The 25,270-nt window shown below is 44.8% G+C and overlaps 2 protein-coding genes across 7 annotated transcripts in view; both read right to left on the bottom strand.

The window, feature by feature from the left end:
- Positions 1–59: 59 nt before the first annotated feature.
- On the bottom strand, positions 60–7,919 carry LOC139547811 (protein NLRC3). 3 transcript variants are annotated; one of them, XM_071356908.1, is made up of 8 exons: positions 6,473–7,919; positions 4,614–6,111; positions 2,407–2,844; positions 2,170–2,256; positions 1,887–1,970; positions 1,699–1,782; positions 1,352–1,435; positions 60–1,093 (listed from the first exon to the last, which is right to left on the bottom strand). In XM_071356908.1, the coding sequence occupies exons 1-8, from the start codon at positions 6,558–6,560 to the stop codon at positions 1,000–1,002; spliced, it is 2,457 nt and encodes an 818-aa protein (XP_071213009.1). In that variant the 5' UTR covers positions 6,561–7,919; the 3' UTR covers positions 60–999. The 3 variants fall into 3 exon arrangements, with proteins under 3 accessions (XP_071213009.1, XP_071213010.1, XP_071213008.1); XM_071356909.1 differs by having other exon boundaries at positions 7,233–7,919; XM_071356907.1 differs by having other exon boundaries at positions 4,614–7,919.
- A 134-nt stretch (positions 7,920–8,053) lies between these two features.
- Positions 8,054–25,270, bottom strand: part of LOC139547810 (unconventional myosin-Ic-like) — a 64,493-nt gene continuing 47,276 nt past the window's right edge. For 3 of the 4 annotated variants that reach the window (XM_071356903.1, XM_071356906.1, XM_071356905.1), the window contains exons 11-32: positions 24,769–24,842; positions 24,496–24,601; positions 23,624–23,704; positions 22,377–22,468; positions 20,340–20,434; positions 19,952–19,998; positions 19,650–19,730; positions 19,033–19,138; positions 16,159–16,276; positions 15,650–15,763; positions 15,229–15,305; positions 15,027–15,095; positions 14,583–14,667; positions 13,597–13,756; positions 12,908–12,991; positions 12,631–12,724; positions 12,458–12,513; positions 12,016–12,151; positions 11,749–11,819; positions 11,415–11,512; positions 10,931–11,088; positions 8,054–10,602 (exon numbers count right to left, since the gene is read on the bottom strand). In XM_071356903.1, the coding sequence (XP_071213004.1) occupies positions 10,962–11,088; positions 11,415–11,512; positions 11,749–11,819; positions 12,016–12,151; positions 12,458–12,513; positions 12,631–12,724; positions 12,908–12,991; positions 13,597–13,756; positions 14,583–14,667; positions 15,027–15,095; positions 15,229–15,305; positions 15,650–15,763; positions 16,159–16,276; positions 19,033–19,138; positions 19,650–19,730; positions 19,952–19,998; positions 20,340–20,434; positions 22,377–22,468; positions 23,624–23,704; positions 24,496–24,601; positions 24,769–24,842 (1,971 nt within the window). In that variant the 3' untranslated portion in view covers positions 8,054–10,602; positions 10,931–10,961. The remainder of the gene's footprint in view (positions 10,603–10,930; positions 11,089–11,414; positions 11,513–11,748; positions 11,820–12,015; positions 12,152–12,457; positions 12,514–12,630; positions 12,725–12,907; positions 12,992–13,596; positions 13,757–14,582; positions 14,668–15,026; positions 15,096–15,228; positions 15,306–15,649; positions 15,764–16,158; positions 16,277–19,032; positions 19,139–19,649; positions 19,731–19,951; positions 19,999–20,339; positions 20,435–22,376; positions 22,469–23,623; positions 23,705–24,495; positions 24,602–24,768; positions 24,843–25,270) is intronic. The other variant, XM_071356904.1, reaches the window with a different exon arrangement.

The following is a 25,270-nucleotide window of genomic DNA, read 5'->3' as shown; positions in this document are numbered from 1 at the left end:
GTAAATACGATTAATTTAAATAGGGGGGGTTATGACAAATACGATTAACTTAAATAAGGACCGGTGCACTCATTGTTTTATTTTCAATCACATGTTGAGGTTTGTACATTGCCTAGTCTATTTATAGATCAAACAAAAACAGTAGACTTGATTAATGGTTTCGTTTTTTTTTTTACAAACTTTTTCCAAAGTGCATAACAATGGTAATATGAGTTTCTAACTTCACAGGTGAGAAAATCTAGAAAATTAGATGTGTAGTAATAGTAGCATTGTCCCTCATTAAATAAAATCAAAGAGTGGGCATCAGAAAAACCTTATTGACGTTATTAGTCAGGTAACGTGACATATTGGGAAACAAAGGATAATGCCATGTCCCCATGGACCAGACTAGGAAGGATGCAAACAAAAACATTGCAGAAAAGTGTATATTGAGGGGGACATCTTGTGGTAGAATAAAGAAATACTCTCAACTTCGTTTTTTCACCCTCAACTTCATACATTTCAACATTCATTTTAGGTAGTGAAATTTAGTTGTGTACCAACAAATTATTGTTAACCACTAATGCCCAACTTTGTTAGAGAGGAAACATGATCATCTCATTTGCACATAGTAGACTATGACCCTGGCCTTCCAGTAGGTCATGTGTATGCAGGTATATTGCTCTCTGCTAGCCATCCATGGAAGTGTTGTTTAAACGTTTAAGCTCTTTACTTGGAGGCGTTTCGGACACATAAGAATGCAAACTATTGAAAAAGCGTGTGAACCTATTGCAGATAATTTCATTGACCTATGGCTACATTCATTGACCTACTAAAACCTGACAACCAAATGTAAACTCTTAGTTGATTGAACAAAAATAAGAATGAAATACTAATAACATCTTTCATACCATGTATATGTGCAAAAGTACCATACGACACAGATTATAAACAACTACACCATCCACCAATGATAAAGTACTTGGAGTCTATCATCAGCAACAGGAAAGGCAGATGAAATCAGATGCACACTTTGATGTCCAGATGAGATGTGCTCTTGGCGAACTCCTTCAGCTTCCTGACTCCCTCTTTTGACAACTTGTTGTCAAACATCCTGAGCAAAGAGACAAAGTCACAATGAAATGTCAACATATGTAAAAGACTATCTTGTTCAAATAGCAGGGAATTGAGCAGATAACAGTATCAATGCTGAGTAAGCTAAATTACAAATGTTAAGGTTGCAGACGCATACCTCCAGATTAGAATTGGAATGCCTCAATGTTTTATAAGACATTTATTAATTACAGCATATACAGTACATGGTGTGTCACTGTGTGTGTGTGTGTGTGTGGTGTGTGTGTGTACTGCTCACCAGAGCTGTTCCAGAGTGGTATTCTCAGTCAGTGCTTCCAGGAGGAGTAATGCTCCTTTATCAGTAATCTGATTGTCACGGAGCCTGAGGAACACAAAAACAAGTCTGTTGCTAATATTGTTTTACTTGACCAAAAGCCTATGGCCGAGGGTCAATCCAAGACAGATTAACAACCTTGGTACAGCAATAGTGCACATCTGCGTTTGTTTGAACCAAGGCCTTATTCTTGTAATTACCTAGTGTGAACTGACATGAGAATATGAGAGAACTTGACCACAGATGTGTAAATAGGCTGTTTTTAACAGCAAAGTATGATATCTTTCATAGCGGTGCTTTCTCATCTTCACCTGATATCTTTAAGTGTATGATTGGTCCGCAGTAGATCCGCCAGACAGCCTGCTCCCACATCGCCAATGTGATTGATGGCCATCCTTAAACCATGGAATGATGGTAGACAATGATTGGTGAGAGACTGCTTTATAATGAGTTTTATTGACTACCTGTAGCCTATCAGAGCATTGATATCCTGTGTTACCTGAGGTCGACCACTGTGTGGTTGTCTTTCAGTCCTTCTGTAAGCACCTTGAGTCCCTTACAACCCAGTCCTGTTCCCACCACCCTGGAACCAGAACAATTACACAGGGTGATGTTCATTAGGGCATGCCATGGAAAACGTTTTAAACCGCTTTGCAACAGAAAAGGAAAATTAGCGTTTTTTTATTGTACCATGTAGTCCATGTAGTCCTTCCAAGGTGGTGATGTCATTTATCCCATCCAACTATTCTCTCTGCATCAATTAGCCCTTATACTGTACTCACCACAGTCTCTCGACACGGCAGTCTGGGCTCTGCATGGCACAGGCTAACACAACTGCCCCCTCTGGACCCAGTGGATTCTGCGCTAGCCTTTATTAGGAAAGAATACAGGAGATAAATTCACAGGGTTTTCATTCTCATGTATCAAGAAACAAATACAGTTGGAGAAAAAATAAACATAACTTCCTTTTTGTGTTTGGAATAAGCCTGATTTAAGGTGTTACACATGACTTAGCCCACCTGAGGGTGCTGAAGAGAGGGAGTACAGGCAGCAGTCTGCGCAGGCCCTCTGCGTCCAGCCCCTGGGCCTCCAGATTCAGATCCTGCAGGTCTGGGGTCAGCTGCAGCAGGAAGGCCAGCTCGCTCCAGTCCCTCTTGGCTGGACCAGACTGGTCTGACACCTGTTGTTGGGCCAGGACCTGCAGCCAGCCTTGTAGACGCTGGGCCAGGCCTGGGTCCTGGGCCTCGTACAGGCAGTGGCACACGTTGACCTGCCTCTCTGGACTCAGTCTGCCACATTGGAGCTGGGAGTGGAGCAGGCTCAGAAGAAAGGGAGGGGTGGGAGGAGGAGAGGGCACGGGCAGAGAGGAGGAGGGAGATGGGAGTATTTGTGATCTGCCTCGGAATAGTCCATCCAGGATGACACGGGTTTGAGGTACCAATAAGCCAGATACAAATCTACCCAAGGAGATGAATCCAAAATAATGTACAATTAATGGAGGGAGAAAAATAAGTTAACAAAGAGACATTTTCTGAATGTTAATATGGGATGAAGTGAATGAGAAAACACAACACTACTTTTGCCTATACAGTGGGGAGAACAAGTATTTGATACACTGCCGATTTTGCAGGTTTTCCTACTTACAAAGCATGTAGAGGTCTGTACTTTTTATCATAGGTACACTTCAACTGTGAGAGACGGAATCTAAAACAAAAATCCAGAAAATCACATTGTATGATTTTTAAGTAATTAATTTGCATTTTATTGCATGACATAAGTATTTGATCACCTACCAACCAGTAAGAATTCCGGCTCTCACAGACCTGTTAGTTTTTCTTTAAGAAGCCCTCCTGTTCTCCACTCATTACCTGTATTAACTGCACCTGTTTGAACTCGTTACCTGTATAAAAGACACCTGTCCACACACTCAATCAAACAGACTCCAACCTCTCCACAATGGCCAAGACCAGAGAGCTGTGTAAGGACATCAGGGATAAAATTGTAGACCTGCACAAGGCTGGGATGGGCTACAGGACAATAGGCAAGCAGCTTGGTGAGAAGGCAACAACTGTTGGCGCAATTATTAGAAAATGGAAGAAGTTGAAGATGACGGTCAATCACCCTCGGTCTGGGGCTCCATGCAAGATCTCACCTCGTGGGGCATCAATGATCATGGGGAAGGTGAGGGATCAGCCCAGAACTACACGGCAGGACCTGGTCAATGACCTGAAGAGAGCTGGGACCACAGTCTCAAAGAAAACCATTAGTACCACACTACGCTGTCATGGATTAAAATCCTGCAGCACACGCAAGGTCCCCCTGCTCAAGCCAGCGCATGTCCAGGCCCGTCTGAAGTTTGCCAATGACCATTTGGATGATCCAGAGGAGGAATGGGAGAAGATCATGTGGTCTGATGAGACAAAAATAGAGCTTTTTGGTCTAAACTCCACTCGCCGTGTTTGGAGGAAGAAGAAGGATGAGTACAACCCCAAGAACACCATCCCAACCGTGAAGCATGGAGGTGGAAACATCATTCTTTGGGGATGCTTTTCTGCAAAGGGGACAGGACGACTGCACCGTATTGAGGGGAGGATGGATGGGGCCATGGATCGCGAGATCTTGGCCAACAACCTCCTTCCCTCAGTAAGAGCATTGAAGATGGGTCGTGGCTGGGTCTTCCAGCATGACAACGACCCGAAACACACAGCCAGGGCAACTAAGGAGTGGCTCCGTAAGAAGCATCTCAAGGTCCTGGAGTGGCCTAGCCAGTCTCCAGACCTGAACCCAATAGAAAATCTTTGGAGGGAGCTGAAAGTCCGTATTGCCCAGCGACAGCCCCGAAACCTGAAGGATCTGGAGAAGGTCTGTATGGAGGAGTGGGCCAAAATTCCTGCTGCAGTGTGTGCAAACCTGGTCAAGAACTACAGGAAACGTATGATCTCTGTAATTGCAAACAAAGGTTTCTGTACCAAATATTAAGTTCTGCTTTTCTGATGTATCAAATACTTATGTCATGCAATAAAATGCAAAGGAATTACTTAAAAATCATACAATGTGATTTTCTGGATTTTTGTTTTAGATTCCGTCTCTCACAGTTGAAGTGTACCTATGATAAAAATGACAGACCTCTACATGCTTTGTAAGTGGGAAAACCTGCAAAATCGGCAGTGTATCAAATACTTGTTCTCCCCACTGTATATTTGTATGTACACATTATTTGACCTACCTGCAGAAGAGGTCCATGTGACCAGACTGATGGTGTCCACCCCAGGAGAAAGCCTTCTTGACATATCTGCGCAGGAGCCGCCTGGGCCTCAGCAGCTTATCAGCAGTGGAGGTTAACACTTTGTGCAGGGCGACTGGAAACAGGGCTACACCAATGGCTGACTTGAGCCCTGAGAACGGGTCTGAGCCGGAGAGGGCCTGCAGAACGTAGTACAGAGCAGCCAGGAACTCCTGTACACTAGTGTGGATGAAGTGGAAGCTCCTCTGGCAGGTGAGCGAGGCCCGGTCCTCTCGGAGGATCTCCACCAGGAAGGTCTTGGACAGCCCACTGCAGTCCAGGGAGAAAGAGCTCAGATCAGCCTGGTCGAAGAGGAAGCGTCGCTCCAGCAAGCCCTTGAAGGCAAGGGCTCCCAGGTCTCTCAGCATGGGTCGCATCTCCTGTAGGACCCGCGGGGCCTCCTGCAGACACTGCGGGCTGCAGCCTTCCTGACTGTGGCCCTCTCCGTGGAACACCAGGATGGACTTGAGAAAGCAACAGTAGATCTCTGTGATGGTGATGGGCTTGACATGGCCGCTCATTAACATCACCCTGGGAACAGTGGAGGAGAAAGTGGAAGGGGTTGGAGTGGCTTCTTCAGCCCTGTTGTTGGAGGTGGAGGTATCACTGGAGCCTGCTGGCATTGTCCTAACTGTATTGGGCAGAGTGGTGGTGGTGACTTGGCTAAGGCAGCAGGGGGCTCTATCACGCAGGGCAGTGGAGACGATCCAGCAGAAGGCTGGTATACGACACATGAGCTGGAGGGGCTGGTAGGAGGAAACGTAGCCCCACATGGCAGAGGCCACCAGGGGAGAGTTGCAGCTCTGCTCAAAGTAGTGCCTCTGCTGGTCTTTAGAGAAGCCCAGGATGCTGTAGAGCTGGGTCACCAGCAGGGGAGGGACCTTGGAGACGGCGTGGGGCCGCGATGTGACCAGGATGGAGATACCGGGGAGGAGGTGACCCTTGATCAAGTTCACCACCATCTCCCCCATGCCCAGCTTCCGCTCTGGGTCCGAGCACTTGGGGCTCCGCTCAAATTCCAGGGGGAAGCGGAACTCATCGAGCCCGTCCAAGATGAGTAGGATCCGGCCAGGTTGGGAGTCAATGACCCAGGGAAGGACAGGTTTGAGGTGGCTGTAGTGCACCAGGAGAAGCTCCTGCAGGCTCTGAGGCTCACTGAGCAGATTGAGCTCTCTGAAGGATAGGGACAGGACTATCTTCTGGGATCCGGAGTCCTTTGCCCATTCATGAACCAGCCGTCTCACCACCGTGGTCTTCCCACTGCCGGCCACCCCGGAGAGCAGACTCACGTCCTCTCCTGGAACAGACAGCAGACTCTGGCAGACATCTTGAAAGGTACAGACCTGGTCCTGGCTCCGGAAGGCATCACCCACCATGGCTACCTCGTGCTGGTGGTACTGCAGGGGAACAGTGTAGCCCACGCACCTGGACAATGTGATATCTGTAAAGGAACAAGACTCATCACTACTCTCTGAACTACTACACCTAATAGTCTTGATACTAAGGTAATCAACAGGACTGTGCTGCCTGCCTAATATGTCCTTGTGCTTCCTCAAGTGCTCCTGCATGTTGGTTGGACCAGAGCCACTGCTGCTGGGTCCAGAGCCCTCAGGTGGGATAGCAGTTAGCATAGACTCAGACTCCTTGTTGGCTCTCTGTGACTGTAGAACATGAAAGAATGCTCGACAGGCTTCCTCTCCACGCCCGTGTAACACATCCAGCAGATTCCTCATGGAGTCCCTCACCCCCAGGTGACCTCCTCCTCTCACCAGGCTGAGGTCCTCCTCAGTAAGAGCCCCTACCTGGTAAAGAAGCTCCTGGAGGTGGGTGACATTTTGGCTCCAGCTCTCCACCAGTTGCACACGATGCTCCTGTAGGGATATACTGCATGGCCCCACCGCCATTGTGGGAACTGGGGAGACTCACTCTTGCGGTGACTGGTTTAACAGAATATATTTGTCTATTGTCCACTTATTCAATAACACACAAGACTCACAAGCGAAGTGGTTTGAATATGGAAGTGGTTTTAATAAGTGGGTGAAGCTCTTCTTTCCCTTTCCTTTTCATAAATTGAGGAATTGTTTTCAGCATAAAAAGGCACAATACAGATCCACATGGCCTAAAACAGGAAATATCATTAAGAATTTCAATTATTATGACTTCAAAACTTGATGTAAGCCTAAAAAGAATCATGTGACATTGCAGCTTAGGCTATAAAACCTTGTCAGCTATAAATGTTGCTGTATGTTATTGAATTGTATGTTATTCTATTCTAATTATTAAGTCAACATAAGTAGAAAATAAATAGCATAAATATATTTGTTTATGATGTGATATTGGGCTTCCCAAAACACAGCAAAATTCCATAATAACCTACGACGCCACTAAGATCACAAGATTGCGTATAACATGTGTAATTACATGATTATTACAAAAAAAGGCATGGCATCAGTGACATTAAGGTGGCACAAAGTGTAAAATGAATGTAAAAATATGTAATGTACAATATACAAATAAAGAGTCCAAATATAAATATAGAACGATTACTAAAAAGCAACTTACCCCTCCCTTTTGAAAGTGAAACTAACAAGGAAAGACTTGAAAACTTTCCCAAATAATGAACCACTGATATGAATCACTGATATAGCTAGCCTATAAGTGAACATTGATTGACTGCCGATGCCACATTTTTAAATAACAGTTCAAAAATATTATTAAAGCCTGGTGTGTTGGTTTTTATACACCGATAGAGCAGAGACTATTCAAACTCAAGACTAGAAATTATGTCAAGTTCCTCATCACATCAGAGGATTGCATCACTTCGTACAGTCCCTTGAGATCAAAATCCCATTTCAACATGTTGCAAGATGGTACGTTTCAGCTGCTCTGGTTTGGGACTATAAAGACTACACAGTAAAAATCAGAGTAGGCCTAACTTTACTTGCATAATCTAGTTAGGGTACATTTCTGATGTGCCAGAAAAGTCTGCATATTCTGTCCAGAGTTTGGATTTAATCAAAACATTGAACTCTTGATTAAGTTTCTATCAAATACACTTAAAGGGATAGTTCACCCAAATTAGAAAAGGACAGTTTCCTTACCCTATAAGCAGTCTCGGGACAACGTATGACAGCAAGCCATACTTTGGTTGTGTACCTGGTCACTGTTTAAATTTTTTAAACTTCTTAGCATTTGAGGCACAATCCAATGTAAGTAACTGGTACCCATATTAGCAAAACTAACTCATGGATTGCTGTTATACCTTGTCCATTGACTGCTTACATGGTAAGGAAACCAATATGTCATTTTGTAATTTGGATGAACTATCCCATTTAAAATGCACCAAATTATCAAGGAAGTAAGTTTGTAATGAAGGACCCAGACAGAATCAATAAGTTTATTTTGACATTTTAGTATTTTATCTTTAGTGTGTTGGTCTAATTCTACATGTTTGTGCATACAGTAATTCAGGACTGAACTTGTGTATTGTAAGTTATTAAACATAGGGAGTCAGGCTTTACAGAGAATCTTCTATGACATTTTAAAGGAGGAATCAGATTTTTGGGTGTATATATACTTTTTTTACTCTGGAATAAGTGACATTGTCAAGGAGGTATTTGTCACTGAATTTCATTCAAAACTGGCTGTATTTCTATTAAACTCAAGGCACATTAGCAACAAAGTTTTTGAACAAGACAAAATGCATGTTACACTTTTACAAATCCTCACTTGGCTCAAATGTCTTATTAGTGCACAGAACACAATAGTCTGGTCCCAGATCTGTTTGTGCTGTCTGGCATTGGAATTGGCAAGCGAGCACAAACAGATCTGGGATCAGGCTAACCAAACACATCTCCAACCAGGAAAATAACACTTTAATTGACATATAATCATTCAACAGACAATTAACAGACATTGCATCCACTACTGCTTCTTTGTCTAGTGTCAGTGCTGTAGCAGACCTTTATTTAGGCATATGCACCTGTCTTACCGATCATTCATTTGGGTTGTCATCTGTACACAATTCAGAGGCTGGGTCACAGAGGGAGAAGGATGGGAGGGGCACTCAAGAGGCTATGCGAAGAAGAAGCAGCACAGAAATGTGAAGAGCGAAACGTAGCTCAGAAAGTCACAGCTGGGGAGAGGTGCGGAGTTTCAATCTATGAACTGTAGTGTCACACCCGTGGGTCATACCAATAGACCTCTGGTTTGTTACAAAGATTGATAAGTGTTCCTAAGGATGTTACCGTTGATCCATGTGCTTTCTGTGAAGAACACCCTTGGCTATGAGTATATCCTATGATGTAGGTATTAAACACCAGGAAAATACTTAACTGCACTTGAATGCTGTGCATAGGGCCTCATCGCTCTTGAAGACCTGGGTTTGGAAGTGCCAATCAAAACAATAACCGCATGTTGAGAGGGCTAGGCAGTATGTTGTCGAGACGCCAGTATCCGCTTGGCTGTATTATAGCCTAACACTGTGAAAATGCTATATCAATCTTTAGTGCATTCGTCTTTAGCATTGTCCCCGTCACAAAGCTAGCACAAAAATCCTCATCAGGAAAGTAAATGTGGTAAAATAAGTCATGAACGTTGTTCTGACTACTACTACAGTATATCCTGATGAGCTGCTACACATAACCAGAGTATGGAAATGGCAGCCTGGGACCCTGACACAATGGAAAGCAAATGGATCATAACGTGTTTCCAAAAAGCTTTTACTCTACAGGTTTAACTTGGGAGTGAAATGTGTGTGTGTGTGTGTGTGTGTGTGTACACAGCATGCTTTTGTCTTTCTCTGAAGTATTTTTCGTAGGCCATCCTGAGCGTATACGAGACATATCTGTCTCTAACAACAGTGGACTCAACGTCATCCCCAAAGTGTCATTGTTTAATTGGTGTATCGACATAAATAATCCATTAACAATAACTTAGTAAAGGAGAAAGGCACCATCGTTGGGAACAAACAAGCGATAAATGGAAAGACAAAACAGTTTTCTATTCTCCCCCGTTTTCATTCTCACGCCTTTTTCATAATTTCCTTCTCACTTTCTTTATCTCTTATATATTGTAAAGACCATTCACTATGGTGTTTCCATTATAAATCTATTATAAAATCTAATTTCAACATTCTGCTCACCAAAATGCTTTGGTCTACGCTTTCATTTGGGCTACATGACATCAAAGAACGATTTAGTGATTTATGGCACAGACCAAATTCTGACCACATTCTGGACAGTATGCTCTGGGTCAAAGGTCACACACCCACATGACTTCTCTGTTGATATCCTTCGGTTTCAAAAACCTCAAGAGTATTGTGTCCGAGTCGAAACAAGTTTGAAAAAAATAACTATTCTTGTGAACTTCTCTACCAAACTCCCTGCTCCTCGATAGTTTATAACAAACCTAGCCTACATACCATCAGCCATGTACTGCATCTCAACTTTAACAAAAGCTTCTTCCCCAAACAGTTAACAGAGTAGTATCAGAGAGGGTGTGAAGTCTACACTGCTGAACAGAGAAAATATTGTGAAAAAAGAATGACAGAAAGAAAAAGCAAAGGAGACCCAATACACCCTCATTGATTGCTTGGTCATGTTCCCAAATTAAGCAAGACAGGCATAAGTAGTGCAGGAAAAAATGCACCAAAACATTGTTATTCCTTGGCTTCATATATAAAATCATGATATTCAAATAACAAGTATTAATCCCAAAAATATATAAACATAAATATCAATTAGTTTCGATGGACTTTTTCTCAATTGGAAGCACATGCCGTTCGTGTAGCGAGAGCTGGCATTTGATTGGCTTAGGCAGAGCCTGGTCTGCGGTTGTGATTGGTGAATAGGAGCGTATTCCAGGAAGGACTTCCTTGGCGTGGTCAGATGATCAGTCGTTGCTATCATCTTGAGTTCAGTCGAGGGGCAGTCTAAAACAGTTCAGGGAAGACAGAGGTAACCATTACAAAGAAGTTATCTTAAACAATCAATCAGTGATTGATTCAAGTTATCTTAACAATGTAAAGGTGCAGAACAAATGGTCTCTACCTGAGATAAACGGTACATTGATTTTCATTGTAGGTGTAACAGGGGGCGTTAACAAAACAATCATGTCCTACACTACGTTGTATACTTCACACAACAACAACCAGCTTAAAAAGTCAAGTACAGTTGGCTTATATACATACTAGTGCAGGACTCCAATAATGAATCAATCAACACCGACTCCAATCATGCAGTATTGATGTTCCAACCTACTGTATTAGTCCTGTAGGGGAGGACTGATGCTTTATATCCCTCCGTTATTCCGACTCACCACTGAGAGGTGGCCATTCTTCGCCTTGGCAACCAGCAGCTCAGAGCCAGAGGTGAAGTCTATGATCCCTTCTTTACCTTGGCCCATCGTGAAAGTTATACTGGGAGAGAGAAAGACAGAGATGAGGTGCAGTTCATCTACAGCCCCCCCGAAATCAAATGAACGTGATCAGACTGCAGATGGTGATGTATCACTGGTGTCTATGAATTCAGGTCCTGACAACTGATGGTAGTATTCCATGTGAGCCCCTTTAACCCCTTGACGAACCCGTGCGTCAAGAGCGTGTTCTATATTTATATTAATCAAATCTGAACTGTAAATGTTAGGAACGTACAGCTATTTTGAAATGAAAGCTGACGTTCCGCTGATTAACACGGTATATGGCTTATCTAGTTCCCGGGTATCTGTGTCAGGGCAACAACTCACCTTCCCTGGTTGATGTTGATGCTGTTGACCTTGTCAGCACAGATGGCCACTTTGGTCAGGGTCTCGATGATGTGGTCACTCTGTAGCACCACATCTCCCTACAGACCAGAGGAGACAGGAGAGGAGTTACAGAGCTACATCGTCACTACTAGCCGGTCCCAGGTCGATTTGTGTTTGGCGTGACAATGTCAATATGTGTTGGCAAGACAGCGCAAACAGATCTGGGATCAGGCTACTTCACCTAACAGGCATCGGTTAAGTATGTAATAACCAGTGTGTAATGGGGTTATGACCATGTTATGACTATGTAAGATAGAGCTGAGGTCAGCCTCACCTTCTGTTTTTTGTCTTCAGTGGGCACATGCAGTACGAAGACGCCATCACTGAGAGAGCTGACTGAAATGCCTGAGGACAAGACAGACAGACAGGGAAGAGAAATGGTCAATGGGAGAACTATGAGCATCACTCAGACCAATTCAGTATGGCCTCTGTAAGGACCCCAGAAAACAACTTCATTCAATTTAAGAAGTAAACAAAAACGTCAATTGAAATGCTATTGACCCCCAACCCATCCTCTCCTCCGAACCCTGTGACCGCTGACCTTTGAGGGCGGCATAGTCGATGCGCTGCTTGAGCTTGGCCTCCTCTACGATGACGGCACTGTTGGAGGTGAGAAGCAGCTGCCTTGGTCGCGCCTTGTAGCCATTCCTGTCGTACTTGGTCACTGGGACTGCATACTGAGGAGTGGGAAGGGGACATGATTAGTGGGGGTTGTAATATATCTTGAAGGATTTTGTATTTTATTGGACAGAGGAAAGACAGTGGGAAAGATACACAGAAGGTGTGTCAAAGGCAGTGGGCTGGATTCAAACATGTGAGCTGTAGGCAGCAACACTAAATAGGCTAGACCAGCCATGATCAGAGTTAAGAATCAATAACACATTAATATACTGTATTGACTATATATTAAGACATATCCAACCTTACATAAATCCCAAGTAGAGAATTGAATGGCCACATTAACACTCTAGTACTGTACTAACCTTCATCTTCTCACTGCCAAGTGACTGCAACACCTTGGGGTTAATCTCCTCTCCATCTGAGGAGAGAGAGAGGCACAGGAAGAACGTTAGGTGTGTGTGTGTGTGTGTGTATAATATGTGTGCACGCGAGTGCATGCATGCGCGTGTGTGTCTGTGTTAATCGAGGCACTTACTGAGTCTTGTGCCCACAAAGAGCTTTGGGACACTTTGGGGGTAGTTGTCCTTCTTGTTTTTGAAGATCTCACTGGCCACCATTTTCTGCTCCAACTTCATTGACAGACAGAGAGAGAACGGACAAACACAGTTTGGAGAAAAGTTATATTGGTGAAGTAGGTGAAGACCAGTCCACATTAACAGTCTTTAAAGTTCTGAACTCTGCGGATTGATGAAGAGCTATGAATACATTTGAAAGATATCAAATGTACTACTATACTATCGTATCCTGTTTACCTGGTGTTTCCACTCTGGGTTGATCCTCTTGCAGTAGCCCCACACCATGTTCTGCATGTACAGTTTACGTAGCCGTTCCGACGCCTATTGGACGGAGAATGACTTGTCACGTACCATTTTAACTACTCAAACATGTCATCAAGAAAAATGCCTTAATTCAGAAAATTTCAATGTAGCCTACATCAGTGGTTCCCAAACTGTTGGGCGCGAGGGGTCGGGGGGGGCAACCCCCCCAAAATAAAATATGTATATTAGTCCTGCTTTCAACTTACTCTTGAAAGTTGTAAGGTGCAATTTAGAAATTGTTTTCCTCGTCTGCAATGACTGACATGACCTTAGAGAGCTATTTATAACTTGTAAGAAATATCCAGATCAACTAGCCCATGTCAGCTAGCGTTTTTTAGCTAAGTTTTCTTAGCCCATGGATTTTGTTGTAATGTTTGAGTCAGTCAAATATCACATGAATATACATTAGACATGGCAAAATGTATAGAATGGCAAGAAATAACCATTAAACCTGCTAAATGTTCTCTCCACCAATAAGAGGGGTGTGAACAGCGCGTGTCATGAAGATTGCTTGTCCCCAGAGAAAGACGTGGCACACGCAAGGGGGACGCGGGATGTTCCCCAAAGCAGGAAGTAGGTCCTGAGTGCAACTTTACACAGTGTCTCGTGTAAAGTTGCGTTACCTCGATGAGGGCGGTTGGTGGCGTGGGCCAGCTCTTGTCCAGGACTGTCTTGGGGAGGTTCCTGCGCAGCTTCATTAGGAAGGAGTAGCGCACATAATCCAGGAAGTACTCATTCTCAGGACAACGCTCATTATGGCGGTAGATGAAGCCCTTGATGAACCTGAGCGACAGACAGACAGACAGACAGACAGACACATGAATCAACAAATTGATAAGAACTTCTATACATCCACACAAATACCATAGGTGTCCAAAACATGTGTGGATATTGTCTAGGTAAATGCTTTCCACAAGTTTCTCCATATGAATAGAACCTGTATAACTTCAGTAAACCAAGGGAGCCCATTGAGCCGAAAGCAGTGTCACAATAGGCAGTGGTGGATAAAGTACCCAATTTTCATACTGGAGTAAAAGTAAAAAGATACTTTAATAGAAAATGACTCAAGTAAAAGTAAAAGTCACCCAGTAAAATACTACTTGAGTAAAAGTCAAAAAGTATTTGGTTTTAAATGTACTTAAATATCAAAAGTAAAAATAACTTAAAATGTCTTATATTAAGCAAACCACACGACACAATTTTTTTAATTTACGGATAGCCAGGGTCACAGTTCAAACTCAGACATAATTTACAAACGAAGCATGTGGGTTTAGTGAGTCTACCAGATCAGAGGCAGTAGGGATGACCAGGGACAATTTTCCTGTCCTGCTAAGCATTCAAAATTTAACGAGTACTTTTGGGTGTCAGGGAAAATGTAAGGAGTAAAAAGTACATTATTTTCTTCAGGAATGTAACTGAGTAAAAGTAAAAGTTGTCAAAAATATAAATAGTCAAGTAGAGTACAGACACCCCAGAAAACAACTTTAGTACTTAAAAGTATTTTTACTTAAGTACTTTACACCACTGGCAATAGGGCAATCTAATGAATATTCATGAACCTTCTTTCAACATCCGAGTTAAATAAATCTGGTGTCCAGAAGAGCCCCACCTGCGGATGGTGTTGGCGGCCTCCCTTCTACGCCGTGCCCTCCTACAGGCCAGGATGCCCTTCCACCACGCTTGGACCACCACCGCTGGAAAGGGACGCACAATTTATGAATCTACTTATTATTTAACAAAGTTCATTGAGATCCATTGAAGAGAGCATCGAGACCTAGGCCCGTATGTATCAAGCGTCTCAGACAAGCAGTGCAGATTTAGGATCAGGTCCCTTCTGTCAAAACAATCTTATTCGTTGCGATCGAAAAAAACACCCGCAAAACTGATAGGAAGTCAGCACTCCTACTCTGAGACGCTTAACACAACATCCATCGTCCAACTGAACAAGACAAGCGTAATCGAATAGACATGCACGGTGAATATAGAGGAACTAAATGCTTGATGACACATGGGTCTATAGACGTAGGGGAGAAGAGAAGAGAAGCCCTCCTACCTGATGATCTGAGTTTGCGGTATTTGGTCTTCTGGCTGTAGCCCTTCCAGGATGCCTGCAGTTTGCTGGCTGAAGAGAGAGACAAAAGATGTTCCGAGTGTTCAGATACTCTACTTACTGTATCTTCGAGGAGAGACTACAGTCCAGACAGACAGCAGGTGATGGGCGTCAAGTAAGACCATGTGATACGTGACTCTCTCACCAAGGCTGTGTTTCCTCGTTTCTAGCGCGTCCTCCGTGGCGAACAGAGTCTTTGGAAAACGGATGAAGATTTTGGATCTGGAAAGCAAACGGAGCTCCACTAAGCTGGCAGTGTGCCTTTGTACAACACACAGGGGCAGTCAGAGCGTGTTCAGCACCGGGGGGGATTTAGTTCAGCCCTGACAAAATAATTGACTTTGGTCACTTAAGCCTTTCCCAGAGAGTAGACACAGTTATGGGATTAGATCAACACTAAGTGGGCACTGAACTCGTTAGGGAGATGGGATGTAGATAAACAAATGGGAGATACATGTACTGTAGTTAACTAGAATTAACACGTGTGTGTGTGTGTGCGTGCGTCTGTGTCTGCAGCTGTGTGTTTGCGTGCCGCCTTGACTGTTGTCACTGGATAAGGGTCTCACCTGCCCAGCTTGTACTCCTCAGGTTTGTAACCCAGGTGTTTGACCAGTGTGGAGACTCCGTCTGCCAGCTTGCCCTGCCAGCTTGGCCAGGTCTCCGGGCACAGGGACTTATACCTGCCAGGGACGGACAAAACAATACACACAGACACTGGTATATTATATGAAAAATATTTAATTTAGGTTATATCACTAACTTTGAACAGTTGTGGTGATTGACTAATCACTTGCAGGTGTACTGATTTTCTAACATAATTCATGAATTTGCCATTGAATAAACCTATAATGTCAGGGAACGACATTCAAGCCTGATAGAGGCAGGACTAGCTCCGAGCCAGGCAGGACTAGCTCCGAGCCAGGCAGGACTAGCTCCGAGCCAGGCAGGACTAGCTCCGAGCCAGGCAGGACTAGCTCCGAGCCAGGCAGGACTAGCTCCGAGCCAGGCAGGACTAGCTCCGAGCCAGGCAGGACTAGCTCCGAGCCAGGCAGGACTAGCTCCGAGCCATAGTCACCTCTGGAGGAAGGTCTCATAGTGGCGGCGGTAGGCAAAGCCAGCTCTCCTCACGCGCAGGTTCTCCATCAGACCCAGGTACTTCACCTGATGCCTGATGAGAACCTCGTCGAACCGTCCTGAGAGAGAGAGAAGCCACAGCCTGAGTTGGTACATAACTGGTGAGATTGCAATACATTGTTATTGACGTTTTCCGTTTGTTGAATGGTTTTTTGTTACAGTTGTTAGCATACTGGAGCAGTAACGCGTGATGCTTATGCAAATAAAAGAAATAAAACACAATTGATCCGACTTATTCCCAGAAAAGTAGACAATGGACAATAAGGAAGGTAGGAGTGAGGAGAAAAACAGCAACAGTAGGAAAGACAGAAGGCCATCTATTGACAAAGGGCAGCTCGATATACTGAGAAACACAGTGTGAAGTACAGTGCTGCCATTGATGTTACTGAACACAATCAAAACGCATGGTCAGATGTAAGAATCGTAGACACAAGACAGACAATATGTTAGAAAAAATGATATAGAACTGGCACAGAAAAAAACTGAGTGTGATAGCAGAGTTAACGACTAAGAGACCATTTCACAGTTTTAAAGCTAATTTCCTGCAATTCTACACATTTTGTCATTGGACAGAGAAAATTTGCAGTTTCAAAGCTAAATTTCCTGCAATGGCTTTTTCTGTGTTCTTATGCTATCTGAATTACAGTTGAAGTTGGAAGTTTACATACACTTAGGTTGAAGTCATTAAAATTAGTTTTTTCAGCCACTCCACAAATTTCTTGTTAACAAACTATAGTTTTGGCAAGTCGGTTAGGACATCTACTTTGTGCATGACAAGTAATTTTTCCAACAATTGTTTACAGACAGATTATTTAACTTAATCACAATTCCAGTGGGTCAGAAGTTTACATACACTAAGTTGACTGTGCCTTTAAACAGCTTGTAAAATTCCAGATAATGATGTCATGGCTTTAGAAGCTTCTGATAGGCTAATTGACATAATTTGAGGTGTACCCGTGGATGTATTTCAAGGACTACCTTCAAACTCAGTGCCTCTTTGCTTGACATCATGGGAAAATCAACAGGAAATCAGCCAAGACCTAAGAAAAAAAATTGTAGACCTCCACAAGAAAATCAATTGTAGACCTCCACAAGTCTGGTTCATCCTTGGGAGCAATTTCCAAATGCTTGAAGGTACCACGTTCATCTGTACAAACAATAGTACACAAGTATAAACACCATGGGACCACGCACCCGTCATAGAACGCGTCTCCTTCCTAAGCGGTGTCTCCTAGAGATGAACGTACTTTGGTGCGAAAAGTGCAAATCGATCCCAGAACAGCAGCAAAGGACCGTGTGAAGATGCTGGAGGAAACCGGTACAAAAGTATCTATATCCACAGTAAAACGAGTCCTATATTGACATAACCTGAAATGCCGCTCAGCAAGGAAGAAGCCATTGCTCCAAAACCGCCATAAAAAAGCCAGACTACGGTTTGCAACTGCACATGGGGACAAAGATCGTACTTTTTGGAGAAATGTCCTCTGGTCTGGTGAAACAAAAATAGAACTGTTTGGCCATAATGACCATCCTTATGTTTGGAGGAAAAAGGGGGAGGCTTGCAAGCCGAAGAACACCATCCCAACCGTGAAGCACGGGGGTGGCAGCATCATGTTGTGGGGGTGCTTTGCTGCAGGAGGGACTGGTGCACTTCACAAAATAGATGGCATCATGAGGAGGAAAATTATGTGGATATATTGAAGCAACATCTCAAGACATCAGTCAGGAAGTTAAAGCTTGGTCGCAAATGGGTCTTCCAAATGGACAATGACCCCCAGCATACTTCCAAAGTTGTGGCAAAATGGCTTAAGGACAACAAAGTCAAGGTATTGGAGTGTCCGTCACAAAGCCCTGACCTCAATCCTATAGAAAATTTGTGGGCAGAACAGAAAAAGCGTGAGCGAGCAAGGAGGCCTACAAACCTGACTCCGTTACACCAGCTCTGTCAGGAGGAATGGGCCAAAATTCACCCAACTTATTGTGGGAAGCTTGTGGAAGGCTACCTGAAACATTTGACCACAATTTAAAGGCAATGCTACCAAATACTCATTGGTTGTATGTACACTTCTGACCCACTGGGAATGTGATGAAAGAAATAAAATATGAAAGAAATCATTCTCTCTACTATTATTCTGACAATTCACATTCTTGAAATAAAGTGGTGATCCTAACTGACCGAAGACAGGGAATTGAAAAACTGAGTTTAAATGTAGTGGGCTAAGGTGTATGTAAACTTCCGACTTCAACTGTACTTAAACATAACACCATGCCATTTTTAGAATTTTTGATTCTCCGACTGTCTAGTTTCTATTTTGATGATTGTTAGTTCTCAGCGATTATCTTATTTAAAAAATATATTGCTACATTATATTTTCTACATACTTTATATCTGGTTTTAGTTGTTTAAGCATTTTACATCCCGAAAAAGGGAAAAAATCATTATATTAAATGTTTCAACACGTTGTTTGACAGCAAACGAAAATGAGCTTTTCTGATTGGTTGTGGTAGACCCTCCTTGCTTCAGTACCTTTGCTTCCGTTTGGTGCCTAATGAATACAGTGTTTCCCCTATATGTATTTAGCAGAGGAGCACCGCTGCTGCTAAATCGTTGAAATAAAGTATATATATACTGTGTTCATTAGGCACCAAACGGAAGCAAAGGTACTGAAGCAAGGAGGGTCTACCACAACCAATCAGAAAAGCTCATTTTCGTTTGCTGTCGAACAACGTATTGAAACATTTTGCTCCGGTTGTGCCCTAATGAATACAACCCCGTTGACAGCACGGTATGAGCAAGGCATCGGTTCCTTCCTACCTGCTTGCTTGGCATCGTTGGGCTTGATGCAGCGCACGTAGGACGGCTCCTTGGACATCAGGATCTCCATTAACTTCGCCAGGCTGGTCTTGAACTGGGTCGCTGCCTGGAGGCAGAGACAGAAGGAAAGAAGAAAGAGTGAGCACCGAGCGAGGGATGTAGAGGAGCAGAAAGAGGAGAGGAGCAGGGAGCACGGCTGCTGGCCAGACTGAGGCTGAGACCGGACAGAACACAGGTCCCAGTGTGCAGCTCACATTGCCCAGGCAGTGACAGGGTTGGGGGCAGGGCCGGCGAGAGAGAGAGAGAATGCGTCGTCAACAATGCACACAAACAGTCAACGGAGTCGACACCAGCGACCCACGCACCCTCGACCACCGTGTGTGTGGAGGGCAACCGAGTGTCAGGGCATTCCTGAGTGTGTGAGCGGGGAAGCAGAGATTCCCCTGTGACTCACTCGACCCCACAGTGTGGAGCAAGGAAGATCCAAAGAGCATAAACAAGTGACTGTTTGTAAGTGTGTATGAGCCAGGACATGTATATATGGGTCTGTGATTGTGTACCGGTATACGCGTTGGGATACATTGTATGACCTTTCCCCTCTGAGTGGCTGTTCTCACCGTCTCAGGTCTCTTGCTGTCCTTCAGCTCCGCCCGGTCAAAGCACTGGGTCAGAATCTTATTATCAGACATACACATGACCTGTGGATGGACAACACATAGAGAATGAGTACAACTCACTACGACTAGAACTACCACACTGCTCTTCAAACTCACACATTGCACACACACACGGAGAGAGACCGAGAGACAGAGTCTACCACAGTGACACAACATAATCTTAGAGTCTAGTCTAGTTTCCAATGATATCATCCATCTCCTATCTAAATCATTTCCCCATTGTCCTGAACTCTCTTTCTCACCTCTTTCAAGTTCCTGAAGAGGAGGTCATTGTTCTTGTCCAGAAAGCCTAGAGGGGGAAGAGAGAGAGTAAGAGAACATGCACTCCCAATGTGGTTTGGGGATGAAAATGATTACACACACAGTAAAACAGACCACTACAAGAAGTACAGGAACATCCAAGGACAAACGTAAAGACCTGAGCACAGAACATCCTTCCTCTCCATCTGGTCATCTCACTCTCGCTTCCCCCTAACAATTGATCCTGCTGCTCCATGCACACACACACACACACACACACACACACACACACACACACACACACACACACACACACACACACACACACACACACACACACACACACACACACACACACACACACACACACACACACACACACACACACACCGTTGACGTTGTAGTTGACCTCGCCAGCGTAGTGCAGCAGTCTGAACTCCTCTCGGCCCATCACCTTCCGGGTCTTTCCATCGGCCAGCTTGTGACTACGAGGATCACACAAACATTAAGTGACAAATTATTAGGGCACACCATAGCAAAACATTATGCAATGGAAAACCAAAACAAGCTTTTCTTATTCAACACGTTCAGGTAATCCCTCCTTGTTTCAGTCTGTTTTCTTCCATTTGGTACCTAATGAACACAACAAACTCAGCAAAAAAAGAAACGTACCTTTTTCAGGACCCCGTCTTTCAAAGATAATTCGTCAAAATCCAAATAACTTCACAGATCTTCATTGTAAAGGGTTTAAACACTGTTTCCCATGCTTGTTCAATGAACCATAAACAATTAATGAACATGCACCTGTGGAACGGTCATTAAGACAGTAACAGCTTACAGACGGTAGGCAATTAAGGTCACAGTTATGAAAACTTAGGACACTAGAGAGGCCTTTCTACTGACTCTGAAAAACACCAAAAGAAAGATGCCCAGGGTCCCTGCTCATCTGCGTGAACGTGCCTTAGGCATGCTGCAAGGAGGCATGAGAACTGCAGATGTGGCCAGGGCAATAAATTGCAATGTCCGTACTGTGAGACGCCTAAGACAGCGCTACAGGGAGACAGGATGGACAGCTGATCGTCCTCGCAGTGGCAGACCACGTGTAAAACACATCACACCTGCGGGACAGAATGGCAACAACAACTGCCCAAGTTACACCAGGAACGCACAATCCCTCCATCAGTGCTCAGACTGTCCGCAATAGGCTGAGAGAGGCTGGACTGAGGGCTTGTAGGCCTGTTGTAAGGCAGGTCCTCACCAGACATCACCGGCAACAACGTCGCCTATGGGCACAAACCCACCGTCGCTGGACCAGACAGGACTGGCAAAAAGTGCTCTTCACTGACGAGTCACGGTTTTGTCTCACCAGGGGTGATGGTCGGATTCGTGTTTATCATTGAAGGAATGAGCGTTACACCGAGGCCTGTACTCCGGAGCGAGATCGATTTGGAGGTGGAGGGTCCATCATGGTCTGGGGCGGTGTGTCACAGCATCATCAGACTGCGCTTGTTGTCATTGCAGGCAATCTCAACGCTGTGTGTTACAGGGAAGACATCCTCCTCCCTCATGTGGTACCCTTCCTGCAGGCTCATCCTGACATGACCCTCCAGCATGACAAAGCCACCAGCCATACTGCTCGTTCTGTGTGCGATTTCCTGCCAGATAGGAATGTCAGTGTTCTGCCATGGCCAGCGAAGAGCCCAGATCTCAATCCCATTGAGCACGTCTGGGACCTGTCGGATCGGAGGGTGAGGGGTAGGGCCATTCCCCCCAGAAATGTCCAGGAACTTGCAGGTGCCTTGGTGGAAGAGTGGGGTAACATCACACAGTAAGAACTGGCAAATCTGGTGCAGTCCATGAGGAGGAGATGCACTGCAGTACTTAATGCAGCTGGTGGCCACAGCAGATACTGACTGTTACTTTTGACCCCTCTCCCCCTTTGTTCAGGGACACATTATTCAATTTCTGTTAGTCACATGTCTGTGGAACTTGTTCAGTTTATGTCTCAGATGTTGAGTCTTGTTATGTTCATACAAATATTTACACATGTTAAGTTTGCTGAAAATAAACGCAGTTGACAGTGAGAGGACGTTTCTTTTTTTGCTGAGTTAATGTTTACATATGTTCTGTTGTGTACAGCTTAAAAGAAAACTTCACCCAAAAACTATTAGTCAATTGTTGACATAAGCAAAACATTTTGGGACAGTCACCAATCAAGTTTTCAAGATATGTAACATTCAACAGAGAAATCATCCCCTTCTGATGCAGGGATGATTTCTGTATTTTGAAAGTTGGGTGGAGTTTTCCATGAATTCGTATGCATTTTGTTCCAAGAGCATTTTTTACAGCTAGCTCTCACGACAACTTCTGTTGCTAGGTTAGCAGAGGGAGGTTTGGGCGCGTGCGTTTGTATGTGCGTAGACTCACGTTGTCAAGTGGGCGTGGCCTCCCACAGTATTCTCCAGCTTCTCCAGGAAGGTGATGTCACTGGCGTCACCTGGCCTCAGGCACTCCTCATCCTGACAGAGACAGAGAGACAGCCACAGAGAGACAGAGAGACAGCCACAGAGAGACAGAGAGACAGCCACAGAGAGACAGAGAGACAGCCACAGAGAGACAGAGAGACAGCCACAGAGAGACAGAGAGACAGCCACAGAGAGACAGAGAGACAGCCACAGAGAGACAGAGAGACAGCCACAGAGCGACAGAGAGACAGCCACAGAGCGACAGAGAGACAGCCACAGAGCGACAGAGAGACAGCCACAGAGAGACAGCCACAGAGAGACAGAGAGACAGCCACAGAGAGACAGCCACAGAGAGAGACAGAGAGAGACAGAGAGAGACAGAGAGAGACAGAGAGACAGAGACAGCCACAGAGCGAGAGACAGAGCCACAGAGCGAGAGACAGAGCCACAGAGCGAGAGACAGAGCCACAGAGCGAGAGACAGAGCCACAGAGCGAGAGACAGAGCCACAGAGAGAGAGACAGAGCCACAGAGAGAGAGACAGAGCCACAGAGAGAGAGACAGAGCCACAGAGAGAGAGACAGAGCCACAGAGAGAGAGAGAGAGCCACAGAGAGAGAGAGAGAGACACAGAGAGAGAGAGAGAGCCACAGAGAGAGAGAGCCACAGAGAGAGAGAGCCACAGAGAGAGAGAGCCACAGAGAGAGAGAGCCACAGAGAGAGAGAGCCACAGAGAGAGAGAGCCACAGAGAGAGAGAGCCACAGAGAGAGAGAGCCACAGAGAGAGAGAGCCACAGAGAGAGAGAGCCACAGAGAGAGAGAGCCACAGAGAGAGAGAGAGACACAGAGAGAGAGAGCCACAGAGACAGAGAGACAGAGAGCCACAGAGACAGAGAGCCACAGAGACAGGGGGAGACACAGAGAGAGAGAGCCACAGAGAGAGAGAGCCACAGAGAGAGAGAGCCACAGAGAGAGAGAGCCACAGAGACAGGGGGAGACACAGAGAGAGCCACAGAGAGAGAGAGACACAGAGACAGGGGGAGACACAGAGACAGGGGGAGAGCGAGAAAGAATGAAAGAGAGAAATACATTAGATGGACTGTTGACTGTGACAGTAGGATATACCAGATGCAGAGGGGCCAAGAGAGAGAAAGGTGAAAGGTCAACTTGAAAAGCTCAGGGTTACATTAAAGACTGACACGGATTCTCACCAGAATGGAGATGACGCCTTTGAACTTCTCCTCCACCAGATCACAGATGATCTTGTTGTTGAAGTACTGCACAGGCTCCCACTGCGAGACAGCAAGGAACGCAGCGGCATCTTTTAAATCGCTTGTTTAGAAAACGGAACTGTTCTACATGTTAACGGTTGTAAAAGAAAACATTCACAGAATGCTGAGAATCCAGGACAAGGACATTCTGAACCCACACTTTATGCACACTGTCAATCAAACCTTTATTGACGTTTGCTGCCTCACACACACACACACACACGTTTACCGCCACATTATTATGACAAACACGGCCCACGTTGTACAACAATGTCCCCTTTGACGGGTGTCTAACTGGACACGAATCTCTCTCCCACGGCCCTCTGCACTCAGCTCCCTTCACCAGGCGGCTCAGAGTAAGAGTGCTGACGTATGATCAGGTTCACCCTTTTCATATAATCTCAGTCATTATGATCTACAAGCCAAAACTGATCCTAGATCAGCAGCACTCCTGTTCTGAGATTCTTTGCCAATATGGGCTCTGAATCGTAGTGGAGTGGGCCACCAATCACCGTGTAGACAGCCATGCAGAGCTGATGCGGTGAAGGTAGAAGGAGAGGACCGGACAGAGAAGAAAGAGAGAGGTGGAAGAGGACTATAAAAAGAGAGAGGGGGAGAATGAAAAGAGGGAGAAGTGGGAATAGAGAGCGAGAGAAAAGCTAGAGAAATGGAGGAGAGCAGTAGAGGGAGGGTAAGGTCCCTCCAAGACGGATAGAAGCATCGAGGCAGAGGGTTGAGAGGGGAGGCAGAGTGAGGAGGGGATGGAGAAGGAGAAGATGGACTGACAAAACAAAGAGAGAGAGTAGTCTCACCGTGATTCCCTCTGCTTCGTACTCATCCTGCTCGGACTTGAGGGTGAGCTCGATGAAGAGCTGCTGCAGCTTCTCGTTACAGTAGTTAATGCAGAACTGCTCAAAACTGCAACACACACACACAATTACAGATGATCTTTTCACGTGACAATGATATTCAACGCAAACTTGACATTAAAATACGCCGAATCGTAATGACAGTAAATGGTAAACGCTGTCAAAAACACACAGGATTATGGGAAAATGAGTTCTATATATATATTCCTCTGGTACCTGTTGTGCTGGAAGACTTCAAACCCATAGATATCCAGGAGACCAATGACAGAAGCATTCTTATAAGTCTCGTCCTAGAAGAAAAAGAACGGTTAACTCTTCATAATGGCTTTCATGAAGAAGCATTCATAAACTGTTTCTAAACAGTGTACAGCCAACAGACTAAGAATAAATGAGCAGTTCATTATTTGTTAACATATATACCTAACGAAGCACGATAAGCATCGTTTAACGATGAACTCACAACAGACATGGACCAGATGCATTACGGCTACACTATCTCACAGCTCAAACATGCAATAACCTAACCCCTATCAGACAACAGTCTACACAGAAATGCATTGTTGTAGAACGAACAATACTCCTTTGTCAAACATGTAGTATTACAACATATCCACAAGGGGGAGTCCTACTACCGCTGTCTATAAACGGCCGGCTAAGAGGTCAAAAGCGCAGGCTGACAGGAGGGGCAGAAGAATGGGGTAGATATAGGGATATCATG

This window comes from Salvelinus alpinus, chromosome 21 (assembly GCF_045679555.1).
Source record: "Salvelinus alpinus chromosome 21, SLU_Salpinus.1, whole genome shotgun sequence".
Taxonomy (NCBI): domain Eukaryota; kingdom Metazoa; phylum Chordata; class Actinopteri; order Salmoniformes; family Salmonidae; genus Salvelinus; species Salvelinus alpinus.
Note: the sequence above shows the minus strand (reverse complement) of the source record. Positions and strands in the feature narration are given on the sequence as shown.

What these genes read in the sequence shown, in the direction of transcription:
- LOC139547811 (XM_071356907.1), bottom strand. Translation starts at nt 6,574, where the DNA reads ATGGCGGTGGGGCCATGCAGTATATCCCTACAGGAGCATCGTGTGCAA. An exon ending in CCTCTCTTCAGCACCCTCAG is followed by an intron (nt 2,257 to 2,406) that starts GTGGGCTAAGTC and finishes TTCCTAATAAAG; the next exon opens with GCTAGCGCAGAATCCACTGG. An exon ending in TGCCGTGTCGAGAGACTGTG is followed by an intron (nt 1,971 to 2,169) that starts GTGAGTACAGTA and finishes TTCTGGTTCCAG; the next exon opens with GGTGGTGGGAACAGGACTGG.